The sequence below is a fragment of the Cricetulus griseus genome, chromosome 5 (assembly GCF_003668045.3).
Source record: "Cricetulus griseus strain 17A/GY chromosome 5, alternate assembly CriGri-PICRH-1.0, whole genome shotgun sequence".
NCBI lineage: Eukaryota > Metazoa > Chordata > Mammalia > Rodentia > Cricetidae > Cricetulus > Cricetulus griseus.
The window spans coordinates 151834443-151855136 of record NC_048598.1 but is presented as its reverse complement, the minus strand read 5'-3'; the positions used below and the strand labels follow the sequence as shown (position 1 = coordinate 151855136).

Genomic DNA, 20694 nt, shown 5'->3' with positions numbered 1-20694 from the left:
TATAATAAGAGAAACACACAACAGGGCTCTCACACACCTGAGTGGCTGAATTTTTAAACAAAGAATTTAGGTCTTATGAATATTTAACAGCCACCAGTCTCTCTCTCTCTCTCTCTCTCTCTCTCTCTCTCTCTCTCTCTCTCTCTCTCTCTCTCTTTTCTCCCCCCCCCCTAAAATGCAGGGTATTTTTTTAAGACTCTAGATCACAGAGGGGCATATAGAAACACACTTTAATGGCTACCCTAGAAAATCAGGTAGATATTCCAGGTGTCTGTAGTTTTTTTCTTTGCTGTAATTACATTGCATGGTTTTATTATAACTCCATCACTTCTTCACCTACATCAAACATCCAGATAGAATGTGCTCCTCTGACCTCATGCCTCTGCTGTGAGGTCTACTCCCCAGAACTCATATCCCACAGTCCTCTGAGGCAGCAGTGTCACAGGGAGAGCTTCTGCCTCCTTACCAGTGTGTCTTTGCTGGTGTAATGGACCATCCATCCTTCCTTCATCACAGTGCTGCTCCTCCGCTTTGTGTGCTTGACAGACTGCACCACCCGCATGAGGGGGATGTTGTTGCTTGTCGAAGGGCTTGAAACATCAAAATATGTTAGGAGAGAAATAATTTCACATTCAGATCTTCTTTTTGTGAATAAAAGCTCATTTCAGCTATTTCAAAGCAGAAGCCAAAGAATCCAAATCTCATTTTTAGTGAAATGTACTGTCAGGGGGTGATGGTTCAGAAAGTGAGTTCCTCAGAAGAGTGACAGGTACTTCAGATGTTCACTTTACAGCTCCCTAAGCAGAGGAAGAAGCACCTGGATTTTCCCACTCATCTGGATGGTGTTCCAGAGTTTTAGGAAAACAGCAGAGTTTACTGTCAGTGTTTTGAAACCATACTATTCAAAATCACAGAGTAAAGTTTATTATATGTAACAGGCATGATAATAATAATTTATAGATTATGTACTACGGTATTATGTATTGTAGTATTTCTGCATGAACTGTGTCTGAGTGATTTCTTAAAAAACACTTTCCCATTTGAGTTGCCTTTTATGCAGCTAGTATTCATAGGATTATTGTCATCCTTCACCTTTTTTTTCTTCTAACTGACTCTGACACTTTCTGGATTTTTTTCTCCCTCCCTCCCTCTATTTCCCTCAAATTCTCAGGCACAGGAGAAATGTATGCTCTTCAAAGTGATGCCAACTCATAAGACTAATACTTTTCACTACTAAAGGGATACTTACTCTTCTAGTAAATGGAAGACATGCAATGTATTCTTGCACTATCATGGTTAATTTCAATGTGTTAATGAATTTGGCATTGGTAAAATGGATAGAAAGGTGTCAGTATTTGTAATGTCAATCAAGTGGGAAACTTTTCCTGTAAGGGGCTAGGTGGTGAGGGTCTTGGTTTTTTTCAGAATTCATCATTTAACCATTGTAGCATGGAAGCAGCCACAGACAGTGTAAACAGGGATGGTTGATACAGACAGCATGAATGGGCATGTTTGCAATAACATTCAGAAACAAAGTAGGCAGCAGTTCCATTTGACCTGGCTGCCATGCTGAACTGACTACTAATAAGAAAATGGAAGATAACCCAGGGCTAAAATAATAAATGCAGATAAATGGTAGAAAAATTACACCCATTTCTGAAATGAAATGAAGAACAATGAGGTATATGAAGAATTTGATATTTACAATCGGGGTCAATTTTAAAGTAAGCCATTTCTGCTGAGGTTGGCTCTTGATTATTGCATTTCCACACAGTGAACTCTGAGTTAGTATTAACTATTAACTTAATACTGACCACAGCAAGTACGTGTATTCCTCACACACAAAGGAAATAGGTCAACAGATAAATAATGCCAGGACTAATAATGCAAGCTCTTTTCTGGGCAGCCAGACCTCCTAGACCACAGGCTTCCCTCTACAGGACACAGCTCAACATAAGGAAGTCAGGCACACCCTAACCTTCTTTCATACACTGAAATATCTAAGAGCCTCCAGGAGTAAAACCACTTGCATCCTACTGGGGTTCTGACCTGATGGTCCTGTTAGAGTCCTCCTGGTCTGCATCTGGATCCTGCATTTCCGCACCATCACCCTGGCCCTCAGCCATAGCCATCTCAGCATTCTGGACCATGGCCTCATCCATGTCATCCATGAGTCCGCTGTTCCGCTCACTGTCATTGTCATCACTTCCTTCTTCCATAACAATATCAGATTCTGCTCCAGGGCTAAGCAAATCTAGAGGATTGTTTGGGCCCAAGAAGGTAAGTCTGGGAGTTTAGAGCCAGTGCTTGAACACAAGGCAATCCTAACAAATCCACTACAAGCTGCCCCCCCAAGCTGAATTCTATGAAAAATTTATGATTTCATTTCCTTTTTTAACCTTTATTCATGGTATGTGAATATATGAGATAGTAAACATAATTTCACAGATTGATGCTTGTTTTCCAGATCCCCAAGGCAAAAAAGCAAAATCAAACAGAACACTAAAAATGAAGAAATTCTTTAAAATCAAGTGTAGGAGTATGGAAGGCCATTCCCAGGCATAAGCGACCAGGAAACTGGTTATGTTTCATAGGATATGACTCCAGGGGACAAAAAAAAATAATAACCTCATGTGGGGATGGAGTTCATATGAAAACAGGGTCACCTATAACTACTATTGCAGTTAACTTCTTAAATGTATCCCGATATATTAAACTGTTCATGTAAACTATAACTTTCAAATACCTAAAGTATTTGCTATTTGAATATTAAATCTTGTCCATCTGTAGGTAATGGCAATGGTAAAATTTTAATTATGTCACTAATGCAAATTACTCATTTAAAAAAGGAAAACTGGTTAGGGACTCTGAATGTCTATATCTGGGAAATTCCCAATTTACCATGTTGCTGTGACTACATGGGAAAACGCAATCTGTAGGTCATACTCATGACTAATTTCTCCATTTCCCCTGGGTTCTATTTATCAAGTTCAATTGAAATTCCCTGGGATCGAAAAGAGTCAATATTATAAACCTCATAAAGTGGGAAATTCACTAAGCTTTTGATTTTGCCAGTTAACTTTGGACCCCTATGCTGGAAATCTGTATGCATAAGGATGTTTTCCTCCAGAGTGCCCCCTACCCACGTAGCTGTTTGCCCCCTTCTAGGTCTATTTCTTTGAGAGTAAATGTAGTCATGTATTCTTTAGCTTTTCATAACACAAATATCTTTTTTATGTTTCTGAGTTTCTATAAACAGAGGATCTGGAAGACTGTTGGCGTGAAGATTAAACAGAAATAGTTCATGGTTGGGAAAGTGGAACCTGGGATCATAAGTCAAAGACAAACAGTGACAATTCTAAGATCACTACCTAGGTGATTGAGTTAATTCATTTTCTTGAATTGTTCTCTAGAAAATATTACCAAATATAGGAAGACAAAGACTTTATGACAGTGAAGGTCTTCTTCCTATTTGGGATTCAGATTCACACTCATGAATATATGGGAAGCAGTAGTCTGCAAAGGTTAGATATTGGTAGTTGTTTGCCTCTAGTCCAGTCTGTGGTCTTGACCTTCATCAGTGGATGGGGAATGAAGTTAACTTCTGCTTCATTGCTTTAAAGAAGCAAGGCAGAAAAAATGAGAGGGACTAGTGGTTTGTAAGTATCCCAACATGGTCTATATTTATGAACAAACTCGGCTTAGGGAATGAAATAAGGGTAGGCAACAGATGACAGGCATGCATGTTTTCAATATGAATTGTGCACTGTATGAAGATGCATTATTATTATTATTATTATTATTATTATTATTATTATTATTATATTAAAAGCTAATGATCTGGAATGGAAGTTTCCATTCCACAGAGAAACCTGAGGCATTATATATTTGTGGCTGAGTTACAAATATCTCAGCTAAAAAATGAAAAAGAAAAACACTGGTAAGTCATAAATACTACCCTCTGCGATGGACATACAACACAGAAGATGATTACAAATCTGTCGCCTACCTCCATTGATGGTCACTTCACCCAAGCAGTTGTTTGGTACTTTTGGTGCACAGCGTTTGTGACAGTTGAATCTGCAATCTAATTATGATGATTTCAAAACAGATAAAAAAAACCAAAAAACAAAAAACAGAAATTCATCAGATAGAGAAAACGTGACACAAAAATATAGTAACTTCAAAAGATAGTTGATTCATTTAAGGCTTCATGGATGTCTGGCAGCCAGTGCCTTGTGCCCAGGTGGTCCTCACCTTTGCACTGCAAGCCCTGCCGGAAGAGGCCCTTGAGGAGCTTTTTGCAGAACTGGCATACTGTGGGTCGAGTGTAGGAGTGGATGACAAAAGTATGCGGCACCTTCACCTTTGACATCAAAATCTTGTCAAGTTGAATTGGCCGTCCAATATACGATTGCGAATTTGACCTCTTCTCACGGCCAATAAATGACTCTGATGGTGACTTTTGCTGTTTTGAGAAATCATAAAGGGCGTTAATGTGTCAGAGACTTGTACTTGATTTAACTGCATTTTTAAAGTTTCATTTGTTTTGCTTCTGAATTCAGTGATTTGATCATTGATATGAGGTAATCGGAACTTGGATTTCTGTTAATTAATGTATTTTACTCCCACTTATCTCATACTTGAGTTACTCTGTATAATCTGAAAGGGAGAGACTGGAGACCAAACTATATGAACTTGATTTCTAGGACTTTTAAATTATTTCTTTTTTTAACTTCAAAATATTAACTTAATTACTTTTAACACAGAAATACAAAACTGAAAGAAAACAAGGAATGTTCCTTCATCCCAATTCTGTCTTCTCACAGGAATTTTCAAGATCACCATATGCACATGGACAGAAGTGTAACCAGCTCAGAAAAGCAGAGATAGAAATTTAATCTCCACACAGTATTTGCTCTGAAAGACTCCTACAGTTTCTTTGGGTTCCCTTGAGGGAAAAAAATCAATGTGATTTTGAATACTTTCTCAATTATATAAAAAGCCAAAGGGCTAAAGTTAGGTAATCCTTCTTATAATTAAGAAATACAGCAACTAATGGGCTACAGAAGGCACATAAATACTGGTATTTGGGACAATAATTATACCACTGTGCTTTACTGTCTATCATTTGGGGACTACTTAATAAACCTAGTATGCAGATTTTAAAAGTGCATTAACTAAAATGAACTATTACTTCAATTCCTTTGAGCAATTTCATGAACATGTATTAGAATAAATTTATTTGGAACAAAAGATGAATAGAATTACTGCTTAGTAGCCATTGTAATTGTGTACCTAGTTAAACACCTACTCTATGTGAAGAACATTAGGTACCTGACAGTTCTAGTTATGAGCAGTTTATGTCCCTAAGCTCATACAGTATAAATAATTCTTTCACATTTAATAATAAGCAAAGAGTGAAGCCAAAATATTGTCCTTACTTGCTGTGAGAATCCCATCTTTTTATCATACCTGGCTAATTTCAAAATTGGAACAACTATTGACAAGTTATTAAACCCCACTTGCATAAACTCTCCGTGAATTTTAGTCTCCTGCTAACCAAAATCTAATGCTCAGCAGGGTATGAATCTTCAGACACACCAGCTGCAGCAAAATGAAATTTGACACGAGGTTTCTGCTCAGAATATTATGTTCGAAGTTACACTCATAATTAGAATTCAATTATGGAAAAAGAAATACTTCCTGATGGCCTGAAAAGGGTATTTCCTTCTAGCCTATCCCTAGTCTGGTGATTCCAAAGACCTACAGAATCTTTCTCTATCAAGAACTCACAGTGAGCACACTTGGCTGGGACTCAAGTAGGTCCTTTGTCCTCCTTTCTATCTTCAATTACAACCATACTTACCCTTAGTCCAGCTGGAACTTGTATGCCTAAATCCCTGCCTCCCCCAGCATCCTAATCCCAATTGTGACTCAACTCCTGATACAGACCCAGGATCCTAGTAGCTCTTTCTGGTGGACCCTTTCAGTCTTTCTGTTTAATCCATCTCCCCTCCTCTGAGATTGCCTTCGGGAACAACAGCCCTCTGCTAGGAATACCAGAGCTACCATACTTTGCCTTCGGGAACAACAGCCCTCCTCTAGGAACACCATAGCCAGCACACTTGCTTGTGATTCAGAAATCCAACAGCCATCTTACTTGGTTAGGACTTAGAGTGGGCAACAACAACAATAGGTACACAGAAATAGGATGAGAAAAGAAGATATGCACAATACGTAATAACCAAAATACTAAATATACATAACAAATGATATCTAAAGCTGCAAGGGAAAAATCCAAGTCACATATATATACAGAGCTATTAGAAGAATGCTTGGCTTTTCAGTAGAGACTATGAAACCCAGAAAGGTCCTGGACAAATGGATTACAACCTCTAAGAGACCATAGATGCCAGCTAGCAAGAAATACAGAAATGAAGTGCCAGGTTTTGTTGACTTCCCATGGGAGCCTTTACTCTTTGGTAGGAATAGATGGATGCAGGGTGGGTTGGGAAGCTAGAAGAGGACGGGGGAAGGGTGGGAGTTAGAACTGTGGTTGGAATGTAAAGTGAAATTAAAAAAAAAAAAACTTAAGCAATTTCTGTCCACCAATCTAGGTCTACAGAAAGCACTAGGAGAACTTCAATCTTAAGAGAAGGCTAACTACACTATGAGGACACAAGGAATAAATAATCCAAGAACAGTTAGTCACTAGAGGGCAGGGGACACCCACACAACAATAACAAAATAACAGGAATTAATAAACACTTGTCATTAATAACTCCCAATACAAATGTTCTCAATCCTACCAATAAAAAGACATAGACTAACAGAATTATAAAACAGGATCCATCTCTCTGCTGTATTCAAGTAAAACACCTTACCATAAAACATGGACATCAATTCAAGGTCAAAAGATGGGGCAACAATTGGACCCATGAAGTAAGCAGGCATAGGAATTTTCATTCCTGGCCAAAAAATAAAAATAAAAAATCTTCAAAGCAAAACCAATCATAAGAGATAAGAAAAAACATTACATACTCATTAAAAAGAAAACATACCAAGAGGACATTACAATTTGAAGCATTTATGCACCAAATAAAAGATCACCCAAGTTCATAAAAGAAAGACTAGTACAGCTAAAAATCACATTGACATTCACACAGTGATAGTGGGTGGGTTCATATCTAATCCTCACCAATAGACAGGGGAAGCAGACAAAAGCTAAACTTAGAAACATTAAATGTCATAAATCTAATGTACCCAATAGACATCTACATAAACACTGAAGAACATATTTTCTTCTCAGCAGCTCAAGGAACCTTGTCCAAAATTGACCACATTTTAGGACACAAAGCAAGCCTTAATATATATTAGATGAAATATGTTATATATATGTACAAAATATATTTATATATTACATGTTATATAAATGAAAATAATACCCTGTGCCTATCTGGTTACAACAGATTAATGCTGAACTACTGGATGAAAATTGGGTCAAAACAAAAATCCAGAAGTAAATTAAAAACATTTTAACATTGAATAAAAATGAAAATGTAACATACCAAAACCTATATGACAAAATGAAAACAGTTGTAAGAGATACCTCTATAACCCTAAGTGCCTATACTAAAGGAAAAGAATGAGAAAACTCATATTAGTAACTGAACAACACATCTGGAATGTCTAGAAAACAAGAAGAAATAATATCCAAAAGAGTAGACAGGAAAAAATAATCAAGTTCACAATTGAAATCAATGAAATACAAACAAACAAAAATACAAAAAAATCAATGAAAAAAAAAAAAACATTGGCTTTGATAAAACCAGCAAGATTGACAAACCATTAGCCAAATTAACCAAAAGAAGGAGGGAGAAAATCTAAATAAATAAAATTAGAAGTAAAAGGGGAGACATTATAATACACTGAGAAAATTCAAAGAATCTTAAATACATAGTTAAACATCTATATTCTACTAAAATGGAAAACCTAAAAGTAAATTTGTTGATATGTACAACTTAAAGAATGTAAGATTTATAACCTCTAGCAAAATAGAGACTGTCATTAAAAAGCTTCCAACCTGCATGGGAGGGCGGGGCAAGGAGAACAAGAGGGAATGGGATGGTCCAGATGGGAAAAGGACAGAAAAGGGGAGCAAGGAAAGAGGTATCTTGATTGAGGGAGTCATTATGGGGCTATTGAGAAACTTGGCACTAGGGAAATTCCCAGGAATCCACAAAGATGGCCCCAGCTAAGACCCTAAGCATCAGTGGAGAGGGTACCTGAACTGGCCTTTCCCTGTAATCAGATTGATGACTACATCTATTATCAACATAGAACATTCATCCAAAAACGGATGGAAGCAGATTCAGAGATCCATAGCTAAGTACTGGGCCAAGCTCCCAGAGTCCAGCTGAAGAGAGGGAGGAGCAATAATATCAGCAAAGGTGTCAAAACCAGTTAGGGGATACTCACAGAAACAACTGACCTGAGCTCACCGACTCTGGACTGACAGCTGGGGAACCTGCATAGGACCAACATAGGCCCTCTGAATGTGGGTGACAGTAGTATGGCTTGGGCAGTCTGTGGGGCCATTGTCAGTGGGACCAGGACTTACCCCTAGTGCTTAACCAGGCTTTTCAGGGCCCATTCCCTCTGGAGGGATAGCATGCCCAGCCTAGATACAGGAGGAGGGCCTTGGTACTGCCTCAAAGTAAGGTGACAGAGTTCCTTCACTCCCCACGGGAAGGTTTACCAAATCTGAGGAGTAGATGGGGTGAGAAGGAGGAAGTAGCAGGAGGAGGGGAAGGAGCAAGAACAGGGATTGGTATATAAAATGAGAAAACATTGTTTTAAAAATAAAACTATGAGAAAAAAAAAAAAAACACTCCCAACCTTTAATTCCAGCACTTAGGAGCCAGAGGCAGGTGGATCTCTATGAGTTTGAGGCTAGCATGGTCTATAAAGGGAGTTCCAGGACAGCCAGGGCTGTTGTTACACAGAGAAAAAACAAAACAAACCTCCAAATCATAAACGAATAAACAAACAAACAAAAACAGCACAGGACCAGATGGATTCATCTCAAAAGGGTGTTATCAAAATACATTGTACAAAAAAATAAATAAAAATCAAAAACTAAAACTATAAACGAGCTGGGCGTTGGTGGTGCACACCTTTAATCCCAGCACTCGGGAGGCAGAGGCAGGCGGATCTCTGTGAGTTCGAGGTCAGCCTGGTCTCCAGAGCGAGTGCCAGGATAGGCTCCAAAGCTACACAGAGAAACCCTGTCTCGAAAAACCAAAAAACAAACAAGCAAGCAAACAAACATAAAACTATAAACGTTAATTACTCTGACAAAATCTTGCCCAGATGTTGTGGGATCTGACACAAGATTCACAAATTTATTAAACCAATGTACTTAATACTATTGAAGAATAAGTAATTGCACAGGATTTGTTCCAGTGTGTTTCATGACTGTAGTTACTGGGCTAGTTTCATGACTCCAGAACAACGAAAAGCACATTTTTCCATAGCTGAAAAGTTTAAGAACAGAGTAAATGATGAGCTAATGTCCTACATCCTATGTAGACTGATAAATATTCACAAATGTGGAAAATTCTAAAAAATCATTCTGACCAAGTCACACTATCCTTCATTCAAGATGTCTAAGTCTGAGCTATGTTAAACATAAGACTAGCTCCTAGAGACAGAGCAACCTAACATGAAAGAGCAAGGAGGGACCTGACAAAAGCATGTTCTCATCTCACCCACAATTTTCTTCTCACAGATTGCAAAACTTGAATTATTCTTGAGAATTCATCTAAACTATTACTTTCAAAACAGATTCCCTTAAGAAATTAGAAGAAAATATAAATTTAGGAAAAAGAGACTGGTCATCACTCTACCCATAAGAGCACAGTGATGGGATTCACTGTGCCATGTGACACAACAGAGCAAGGACTGCCAAGCCACAGAAGTTATAGCCAGAAACTGACTTCAATTGCTATAACAAAGAGAGCATGGAAATACATAGTGACTCTGAAAAGTCATAGTATCTGAAAATTTAAAATCAAGTGGTGTATCACCTAGATATATCTACAATTATCTTTTTTTTAGTTTCAAATATAATTAATATATTGCAATATGACTTATATTTATAAATGAAAAAGTCATTTCACAGTCTTGAAATAGGGTACATATGCATGGTACCTTAAGTAGAAATTGATACAATGATGGCAGAGGGAGTTTGAACTACTAATTTCTTCAGATATCTGGTACCTTAGAAAAAGGAGAAGAGAAAATCTGCCTGAAGGCCAGTTTACAATACTGTATTTTGCTTCTGGAACCTTACATGCATACACCTGTGTGAGATGTCAGACAAGAAATATAAGAGTCCAAGGAAACAGGAAAACAGGGTCACTACCTGCTGATGCCCTAAGTGCTCATATGGCCTTCATCTATTCTTCAATTGTAAAGCAAGGGCATTACTAATGTAAACCAGATAAAGAGCAACAGAAGACAACCCAGAAGCTTGTGGGACAAGGCCATTACCCTCTGACACACACAGTGTGTGTCACACAGTGTCCAAGAAGCAACATCTTGGCATTCCTGTCAGTAATTCCATTCACAAACATTCATGTTGTTGTGGACAGAACCCTGAAATTAAATCTTTAAACATGGTATGGTTGCCCATGGTTATAATTCTTCCATCATAAGTCTGAGGAAGTTCTAGGCTGGGGGTAGCTGACAATAATTCTGTTTAAGCCAGGCAGTGGTAGCCCACACCTTTAATCCCAGGACCTGGGAGGCAGAAACAGGCAGATCTCTGTGAGCTCAAGACCAGCCTGGTCTACAGAAAGACTTTCAGAACAGGCTCTAAAGCTACACAGAGAAACCCTATTTTGAAAAAAAAAACTGTTTAAACAAAAACAACATTTTTAAAATTTGAGAAATCCATGTATTTCAGGGTACTTGAGGTAACTCCAACATCTAGCTGGTAATTGAGAACCAACACGCTGAGGTAACTATGTAATGTGTTAGATACAGAACAGTGTCTCTTTAATTCCTTAACTCATTCATTATATTTTTATCATGTGATACTAGTTCAATATATTACAGCACTCTAGTCTTAGATTACATTTGTTTCTAAAGTTAACTCATGCCCAGAGGAAATTCCTCCATACCTACCAAAGAAATGATGGTTTTTTCTGGGTTTACTTAGCTGGCCAATTGTGTTTAGGTGGATTTCCATTGTTGCTTAAGGCCTAGTTTGCCTTCATGTATTTATGAACTTGGACAATCTGCACTATAATTTTTTATTCATGGAACAAGAGGAATGTTGAAAGGCTCTGTGAAGAGAACAGCTGTATTTTGTTTTATTCTGTTTCATTAATATGTTCAGAGCAAAAACTGGCTCAAACTTAAAAGAACGGATTTCAGTTACCTCTCTATAATTACCAGAAGCACATGCAGAAGAATGTAGTCAAAAATTTACATTTTATATTAGTCATTGGTCCAGGGAATGAAAATCCCTGTGTCAAATTTCTATCAGGATAAGTATGGTCATACATTAAGGTTTGGGGTACATGCATACAATCATTTGATTTGGCAAACCAGACAATAAAGAACACAGAAGGCTATTTCCAATCTCCGAGTACCACATCATGTCATAGATAGGGAGAACATCAGAACAGAACAATGGAGGCAGCTTAATTTGAAATCCAGGAATAAGTACTAAACAGTTATAAGATCATAGAGATACCTTTAAGAAAAGAAGTTCTGCTTTCTGAAGACACAGTTCTTACTGTTTTGCATGAAATGACTCTCCACTATTGACGCCTCTGCACTGGAGGTCTACTTACAGAGGATTGGCTTTGAACTTGATACTCTACATTAATGACTTAGCAAGGTTGGCACCATCCCAGTAAGTAATGCCTTGATTACATCATGGGACTCCTAGTGCCAGTTTGTCTTTAGATGTTTAATGGGATTCAGACGTTTTCTCAGCACAGCGTATTCACTTTGAAAGGAAATCTTCATTAGTTCATCTGGAAACCTGAGTGGAAAAGCTGCCTGTCCTTTTGGTTTGTTTATTGCTACTCATGTAAACGTCAAATACAAGCCTTTATGGGAGATAAAAGTCAAAGCCACTTTGCAGGGGAAAAAAAGGAAAACATGGTTCAAATAAAGCCCAACAGCCAAAACTACTTGTGTTTATTAAATAATATCAATCCCTATAGTCCACTGTGACTAGAGTACAAAGAAAACTCTCAAGTTAAGGAAAATCCAAAAAATGGAGAATAGAATACAATGTAGACATTTCCTTATTGATCTGTGCAAATTGCCCCCAAGGAAAGAGCAAACTTTGTTTATTTCTTTTTTCTCTTTTTAATTTTTTTTTCAAGACAGGGTTTCTCTGTGTAGACTTGGCTGTCCTGGAACTCACTCTGTAGACCAGGCTGGCCTCAAACACAGAGATCTACCTTCCTCTGCCTCCTGAGTACTGGGAGCAAAGGTGTGTGCCACCAACAACCCAGCTAAGGGCAGACTCTTAATTATATTTGCCTTTTACAGCTGGAAAGAAACAATGGCGTGAGTATCTAAAACATATGAAGAGATTAAAACACAAAATCCCCAAAACCTGGACATCAAGAAAATAAATGAACCAATTAAAACATGGGCTACAGGATGAGTCAGATTTTAAATGATAGACAACAAATGGCTGAGAAACACTTAAAGAAATGATAAATATCCTTAGTTGCCAGGCAAATGCAAATCATAACTGCCTTGAGCTTTCATCTTACACCAGTCCAAATGGCTAAGATCAATAAATCATTTATTGTTGGTGGGAATGCACACCTGTACAGCTACCATGTCAATCAGTGTTGTGGTTCCTTGGGAATCTGGGAATAGATCTACCTCAAGATCCAGCTATACCCATATTGGGCACATACCCAAAGGACTCTCCATTTTATTACAGAGACACTTGTTCATCTATGCTTATTCCTGCTCCATTCATAATAGCCAGGACTTGGAAACAGCCTAGATGACATCAACAGATGAATGGATAATGGAAATGTGCACATTTACACAAGGGATATCATTCCACTGTAAAACAAAAACAAAATCTTGTATGCGTGTCTGCATGTGTGCCCATGTATATGTTTCTCATGCCTTTTCATTTCTTTTTTCTACTTTATTTGATTGTTTTTTATTTACCTGTTTGTTTTCAAAAGAGAACCAGAAAGAATGCATATAGTTGAATGGCTAAGGAAGTGAGTGGATCTGAGGAGTTGGAGAAGGGGAAACTGATCAGGATATATTATATGAAAAAATATTTTTTAATAAAAAAGAAACAACATATACCAGGCAAACAACATGGATAGCTCGAAATGCTAAATAAATGTTTTCAAGAAGCATGCGCCTGAGAATAATGGGTGAAATATTTTGAGATACTTGAAATACAGACTGTAATGTCGTATTTAATAGTGTAACTTTGACATATTCAGTTTGTAATACAGTGGCATAATTTATGTCTATGCCAAGTCTCACATGAACTTAACATCAGTAATAAAAATTTAATTGTGATATTTTATTTATTTTTATTTTATGTGTTGGATGATTTACTTGCATGTATATCTATGCACCAAATGTATGCAGGTACCACCAAGGATAGAAGAGGACATCAGACCCTCTAGAATTGGAGCTGTGAATGGTTGTGAGGTTCTGAGTGGGTGCTGGGAACTGAACCAAGGTCCACTGGAAAAGTGAAACAAGCTCTTAACTGCTGAGCCATTTTTCAATACAGTAACAGTAATGTAACACAAACCATTTCAATGATGAAAAGAACAATTCATGGACCAAATGGATACCACAAAAATGTAAAGTTTTAGAAAAACAGTCTTCTGCATGTGCTGCCTGCAAGTAAAGTGTAAACAAGTTTGGATTTCTGAAGAGGATAGCAGTCAAAGAATGTTTCCAACCTCAACTACCCTCTACAATTTCTTGTTTGTTCCCTATATCTAACCTGGTAAAAAATCAGGCCTCTGCTATGGAAAATGAGGGTAGCAAGATTAAATACTTACAGGCAGATATAGTAATAAGGTGTAGGTCTTTATGACAAAGATGCAATAGGGATTAATGAAGACTGCAATAATCTAGAGAAGATAATGTCAGCGTGAAAGAGAAGGCCACTGCTCAAATACTACCCCTTCTCCTTTCCTTCCTCCTTTCCTGCATGTATATAATTTTCAGCTTATTTTCTTTTTGAAAAATGTGTATGTGTGTGCCTGCTTGACTACATGTGTTTCATATACCTGTATATATACAGGTGTGAATGCAGGTACCCACAGAGGCTGTAAAGGAGTATCAGATCCCCTTCAAACTGGAGTTGCAAGTGGCTGTGAGCAACCATATGGCTGTTGGAGACTCAACCTGCATCCTTGTAAGAGCATCCAGTATTCTAAACAGCTGAGCCATCTCTGCAGTTATTCTTTTGGCCATATTAGGTAAGCAGGAAGCCCAGATACATAAATTATAAAATAAGTCAAGCTAGATGATGACAATGTAGACAGAAAAGTGAAGTGAAATATAGGTAAAGGGAGGGATGGGTTGTCCCAGTTACCTCTGGGGAAAAGGTCTGGTTCATTTAGAACTTTGGCAAGGCAATTGATAGAAAATCTTTGGTAGAATACAAATAAATATGTGAACTTTGTAACTACTCTTATTATCACCTCCATCACATAGGCAAGAAAATTCACTCAAAGGTTGTAAGTATTTGACTCAACTTACATAGTTTTTAAATATAAGTATGAACTCGTGTGGTTTTACTTCAGACAATGGTTGCTCTTTTTCTCTAGCTGTCTGTTTCAAAATTCCTTGGTTTTATGCTAATATATCAGATAAATGATTTTATTTCCATCATATGAGTGAATAAAGAAGGCAAAGGATACAATGAAAATGAACAAATGCCTTTCATACCAAAATGCAATTGGTGCAGAAATGCTGTGTAGCCTTAATTTTGACCTACATGAAGGATTTTCAATTATCTTGCCTGTGCTTAACAGAAAGCATCTGAATCATGGATGTTTTCTGGAACACAATAACTAGTTGATTCAGAAGCTTTTGCATGTAAGAGCCATTCGGTCAGCTGCCTACTGCTCTATTCAGATATTGCTTTGCTTAAATAGTATTAATAATGACTCTACAAAACCATACCCAACTATATATCCATCTTTGATGCCAGAGCTCTGAACATGTAATGACATTCCACAAAACTATGCAGAATAGACCACGTTCCCATCCACTGCCCTCAAGTTGGACCTGTTCTAATTACCAAAATCTTTCTGGGGCAAACACACCTAGAATCCAACGAGATGCTACTGGATATGGAAGAGTGGGAAGTAAACAACTTTCTGTGCCTAATGAGTTGCTTCTTTATTATCACATAACCGTATCTCCCTACGTAGTCTTCCTTTCTCCTCAGTATAAGTGCTCTCCCTTACTCATTTTTACTTCAGTCACCATCTTCTCTAACGGGTCCCTGAATACTTACTCATTTTCTACTTTCCTCTGGGTCACATCATTCTGTCTGCTATTGAGTAATTACCAAAGCCTGAAGACAACTGTTCTACCTGTTCACTGTTTTTAAATTGTCAATAAAGCAAAAGTTTTGTGAGGGAAGAACATAGTCAATCTTACTCTCTCCAAATCGTTCACTTCTGAAACCCTGCTTCACTCAGGATTCCCATATAGAAAACTTCAATCAAGGATAAGCTACATTCTCAGTGAGGTAAAATGTCAAGCAGAAAGGAGTTTTCCTGAAAGAACTATATTTGTGGACAACAAATTGAGTCTTATCAGGTTTGACACTATCAACAAGTAAAAATCTGTCTAGTACAACAGAGCCCTTCCTATCTTGAGAATACCCAGAGGGTTCTATGCTTGTGCTCTGACACATAGTTTTATGGTTATTTGGCAGTGACTAACCCCATCTGTACTTGGTGCTAGAAATACGTAAGAGGAAGCACAGAGCATGATTACTTTGTGAAGGAAGACAAAAACAGCCATCTTTCCCCAAATATTAGCCTTTACATAGGGAGTCAGAGATTTTCTAGCACAGAACAATCTTTGACTCCAGGCAAATATTACACCATGAGAAATGAAGTTCACATAAGAGCATATGTGCTGTGTAGAAGGATGTTTGCTGAATCTCAAGGTTTTTTTTAATTGTGTTCTCATTCTACATTCCTTGAACTTTATGCCAAATGTGCCAGATAAATGAGTTTGAATTCTCAGTTGGATGCCCTAAATACATAGTATAAATAAAGGCTGATCAAAACCTTTTCATAACCGTTAAAAGGGTTATTATAGGGCAGGAAAAAAGTGTACCCCCTGCTTAGTGGTGACGGATGCTGTGTTTTACAGTGGAGAATTCATTTCTTAATGTTTGCAGCCATTTATGAAAGCTTTCAAAGTAATGACACATAGAATACCCTTTGAAAAATATAAGGAGATCTAGATTTGCTGAGTGCTAAAGTAGTCTCAGAAGTTACATTTACTGTATATTGCCTCACTCTTTTGAGTAAACAGAAGGGGAGGGCACCAGAGCCTTAGGTTTATTTAAGTGATCCTCCCTTTACATGGAAAGCATCAGAACTGTGGAAGCATTTTCACAAATTGCAGGCCCTGTTCTTTCGAATGTCATTTGTCAATACCCTACAAAGTGGGTCCCTGAAGAGAAACGTGATATAAGGATGTTTACCTTTAAAATAAAACACGAAGGCAATGCAAACTTAATGCTATGCATTCTAAATCTACATTTTTTAAATGGGGGAGGGATACATATCCACTTTGGAAGAAAATGAATTCATGTCCACAACTTCTGCTTTGGAACTTTAAATGTCAGGCTGCATCTGCATATAGAAAGTGACGAGGTGGAGTGGATGACTAATTATCTAAGTAAAATCAAGGACATCATTTTAGGGACATTTAGTCTCATAATTGAATATTTGACTCTACTTGAATAGCCAGAGGTGTGGGCTGGGCTTGTTGCTGATACCACAAAGGAGCTGAGAAAGTATAAAGATGGCCAAAGATTTCAAAGGTTACAGTCTTCCTCTAACAATCAACCATAAAGGTACTTGGGCAGCCTTTCTCAGAATCTTAGCCCATGTTAGCTAATGCCACACTGCAGTGTTAGTGCTGTCGTGGTGTGTGTGTGTGTGTGTGTGTGTGTGTGTGTGTGTGTGTGTGTGTGTGTGTGTCTGTCTGTCTGTCTGACTGTCTGTCTGTCTGCATGTTTTATTTTCAAAATGATTTAATAAGGCAAGATGAGATTTTTCAAGTTAGGGGCTTTTCGTTCCACCTGTATGCTTCCATTCTCCCAAGAACTGAGTGTTAAAAATATAAGAGAGCACTAATTAAATAACAGTGATATTTCTAGTGCATAGCTATAGGAGAAAATAGGAAGAGATTATTACCCTAAATTGGATTATACATAGAAAGTGACACTTTAGTTCATAACTTATGGGCATTGTCTTATGTTGTATTTCACACATTTATCCTGAAAAAGAAACACTTCTCTTGAGAAGGGAGGGAAAGTTAGTTAACTCAGTCAAATTGACTTCACATTCAAAACTATATCTAAAAATCATAGGAGGCAACTATATGTTTCTGTCTACACAAGTATTAAATGTAGTATATTAATGCAGTACCTGTGTGTTGTGTATGGATGGTGCACACATGTCATGGTACTTGTATGGGAGTTAGAGGAAAACTAGTAGGTGTTCATCTCTCTTTCCACTAGGAGGGTCTCTGAGGCTGAACTCAAGTTGTGGGCTTGGGAACAAACCCCTTTACCAGTTGAGACATCACCTTGCCCTGGAAAACTTTATTTTTAACTTATAAAATAATATGAGATCCATTTCTAACTTCCCACTCTTTTCTTCCCTCATCATTACTTTCATACCAAACTTTTCATATTTTCTGTGTATAGGAATTCCTCATGACACACAGTTCTCACATACAGCTCTTGCATACAGTGCCCTTTATTTTAGTTAAGAATTTGGTAGTTACAAGGGTCAGTAATTAAAAGATTATCAACCTGGCCAGGCCTGGCAGGAGGTTCAGTGGATGAAGGTGAGAGAGAGAAAATGTTCACTGTTGGGTCTTGGGGAGCTTTCCAGAGGCTAGGACACATTGCCCGAGGGATAAACAAAGCCTTCAGAGCCTTTGTTCAAGATCCACAAGATCCAGATGTTCCTAAGTCTTAAGGAAAGATGGATAAGCAATTCATGATTCCCCTTTACACGAGGTTTTCCTGAAATGCTTCCCCACAGTGACTGCATTTATAATTATACTTCTTTTCTATCCAGAACATAAATTAATTATGTAGATGCTACACACACAAGTTCCACTGAGTAACATCAGGCTATATTCTACAGAGCCTACCATGTTAATTGTCTTCAGGGCTCCTTCCCCACAAATCCACTATTCTTTATCTAGGTTTGGTGGTTGTGAGGTAGAGAAGTGCTGGTGACATAACTCTGTGCATGGCACTTTGCTGCAATTACACACTGCCCTGGCTTATGTTTGGAGAACTCACTTAGACAGCAATCAAGAGAAACATCATGACACCTGGCAAGGTACTACAGGACAGTCATGGTGCATTTGTAAGTGGAAAATGACTTTAACACTGATGAGTCACCAGGATTCCTGGAATTCCAGAACACAAGATTACCAAGTACATGCCTCTAGATAGACACCGGCCATGTTGAAAAACAACCTGGAAATTTCTATGAAAATTTCTATAAAACCATGCAGCCAAGACTGTCTTGCCTTAATTATATGTAAGTCAGTAAGCTGTATGAAAATGATAAGCTTATAGCAAATTGCTATTTAAATATATGTTCAATCTGTAAAAAGTTGAACTGAATGTAGCTTAAATTTCACAAAAACTTAAGTTTCAGGATGTAAAATGGTCAGATTTTACAGGACAAGCTTTTAGAATGAGATCTATATTTCCTGAGGGGTTTTTGAAGGCAGTCTGAATGCTAAGAATAACCAAAATCATTTGGACTAGGAGAATTGAATTTGGCTGAAAGTAAGCTTCTCTAGAGACTGCTTCTATAGAGACTGTTAAACTGTATTAGTTGATGCCCCTTCAAAGATATTGAAAACATTTCAAATAACTTTGGTTAATTTACTTTTTTTAAGAAATAAAACTATAAAACCTAACTTTTTAAAAAATTTTCATCCTTTACATTATATTGAATCTACAGAGGTCACCCACTCCTTCAATTCTTTGTTTTTCTACCTTGGTTTCCCATCCTTTCTTTCAAGGAAAGATGACTCCACTTCATAAGTCCTTTGACCAGAATGTTACATGTCTGTGTCTGCTCAAATTAATGTAATTTCAAAAGATTCCAAATTGTTTAAAACAGAAAGAAAACAAGTGTTCTTCATGTTGAAGAAACCATCATATTGTATGATATAACATAAGTAATTATTAATTATTTATATACAAAATGTAAAAGCCAGTGTGAGTGAAAGCACATGTAAAAAGCAAAAATAATCTCCTATTCTAGATTAATAGACAAGGGTATTGTCTATTGTCTATTCAGATAGAAAGACCCTTGGACACAACAAGCAAGGCAATAGCAAATGGGAAAGGGACTCACACTAAGTGGAGGAACAATGTTTAACTAGGGCATGGAGAGTTGTGTATTTTTACATACGAAGAAATAATTCTTAGGTACAGCAGGTTCTCTTTCAAACCATCAGATTAGAAAGAACAAAACTTGGAAAAACATTCACAAAACCTATTTAGGGAAGAGTATGAGAAATAGAAACCATCAAACACTATTAACTAGTCTACCATTTTTTTAAAAAAAATAACAATTTGTTGAAATGTATATAACATAGTTTGTTTCTAGGAATCCAATGAAAATAACCTTCAACAAATTCTAACTGAGACCTAACCAATACTTTTTTGAAAATATATATGTAGATTCTCATTCCAACAGCAGCCATCACTGAGATATAATGGATGGAGGATTCCCACAGGGCAGATCAATTATCATACAGATACTTATGTACATCGAGTTAAAAACCTTTGAGAGTACATTGAAGAGGGCACACTGAAAACTGAAGAGTCACCAAGAGTCTATAATAATTTTCTACTTACCATATTATGGCAAGATACAGTTCCAGGAAAAAAAAACTTATCAAATTACATTATATTTCTCTTTATAGACATTAATGAAAAGAAAATTGGTTTATGACTGTGAAAATGGTGTGCAAATAAAGTTGTAGAAAAACAGGCTATTCAGGAAGTTTATCTTATTTCCTGCAAGAGCTGGTCTGTGATGAAGGCCTGGCTCCCCTTAACAGATGTAAGTCCAACCGAAATCAAAATCTCTCTTCGTCTTTCACATTCAGTTCTTGAATAAGGAGTGAGGAGTGAATATGCCTCCCGCTTCTTTTAAGTTTCATGACCCAGGGATTACTCAAAGGGAAATGTATTCCTGGAAAATGATTTCTAAAGACATGCAAGGAAACAAATTACCAGAATATAGAAAAAATTACACATTGTTTTTTATGTTGGACTACACAAGGTACTTTTCAACAAAGATGAGTTTTCCAAACAGGAATTTAGCACCATTGAAGTAGATTTCTTAATCTTGTATC

At 37.3% G+C, this 20694-nt stretch overlaps 1 protein-coding gene across 4 annotated transcripts in view; it reads right to left on the bottom strand.

Annotated features, from left to right (window-relative positions):
- The window catches only part of Prkd1 (protein kinase D1), a 311814-nt gene that overhangs the window by 51342 nt on the left and 239778 nt on the right, over nucleotides 1-20694 (bottom strand). For 3 of the 4 annotated variants that reach the window (XM_027416292.2, XM_027416290.2, XM_027416291.2), the window contains 4 exons: nucleotides 4258-4468; nucleotides 4010-4087; nucleotides 2050-2254; nucleotides 467-590 (listed from right to left, as the gene is read on the bottom strand). In XM_027416292.2, the coding sequence (XP_027272093.2) occupies nucleotides 467-590; nucleotides 2050-2254; nucleotides 4010-4087; nucleotides 4258-4468 (618 nt within the window). Of the gene's footprint in view, nucleotides 1-466; nucleotides 591-2049; nucleotides 2255-4009; nucleotides 4088-4257; nucleotides 4469-20191; nucleotides 20215-20694 lie in introns of those variants that run through there. The other variant, XM_035444919.1, reaches the window with a different exon arrangement.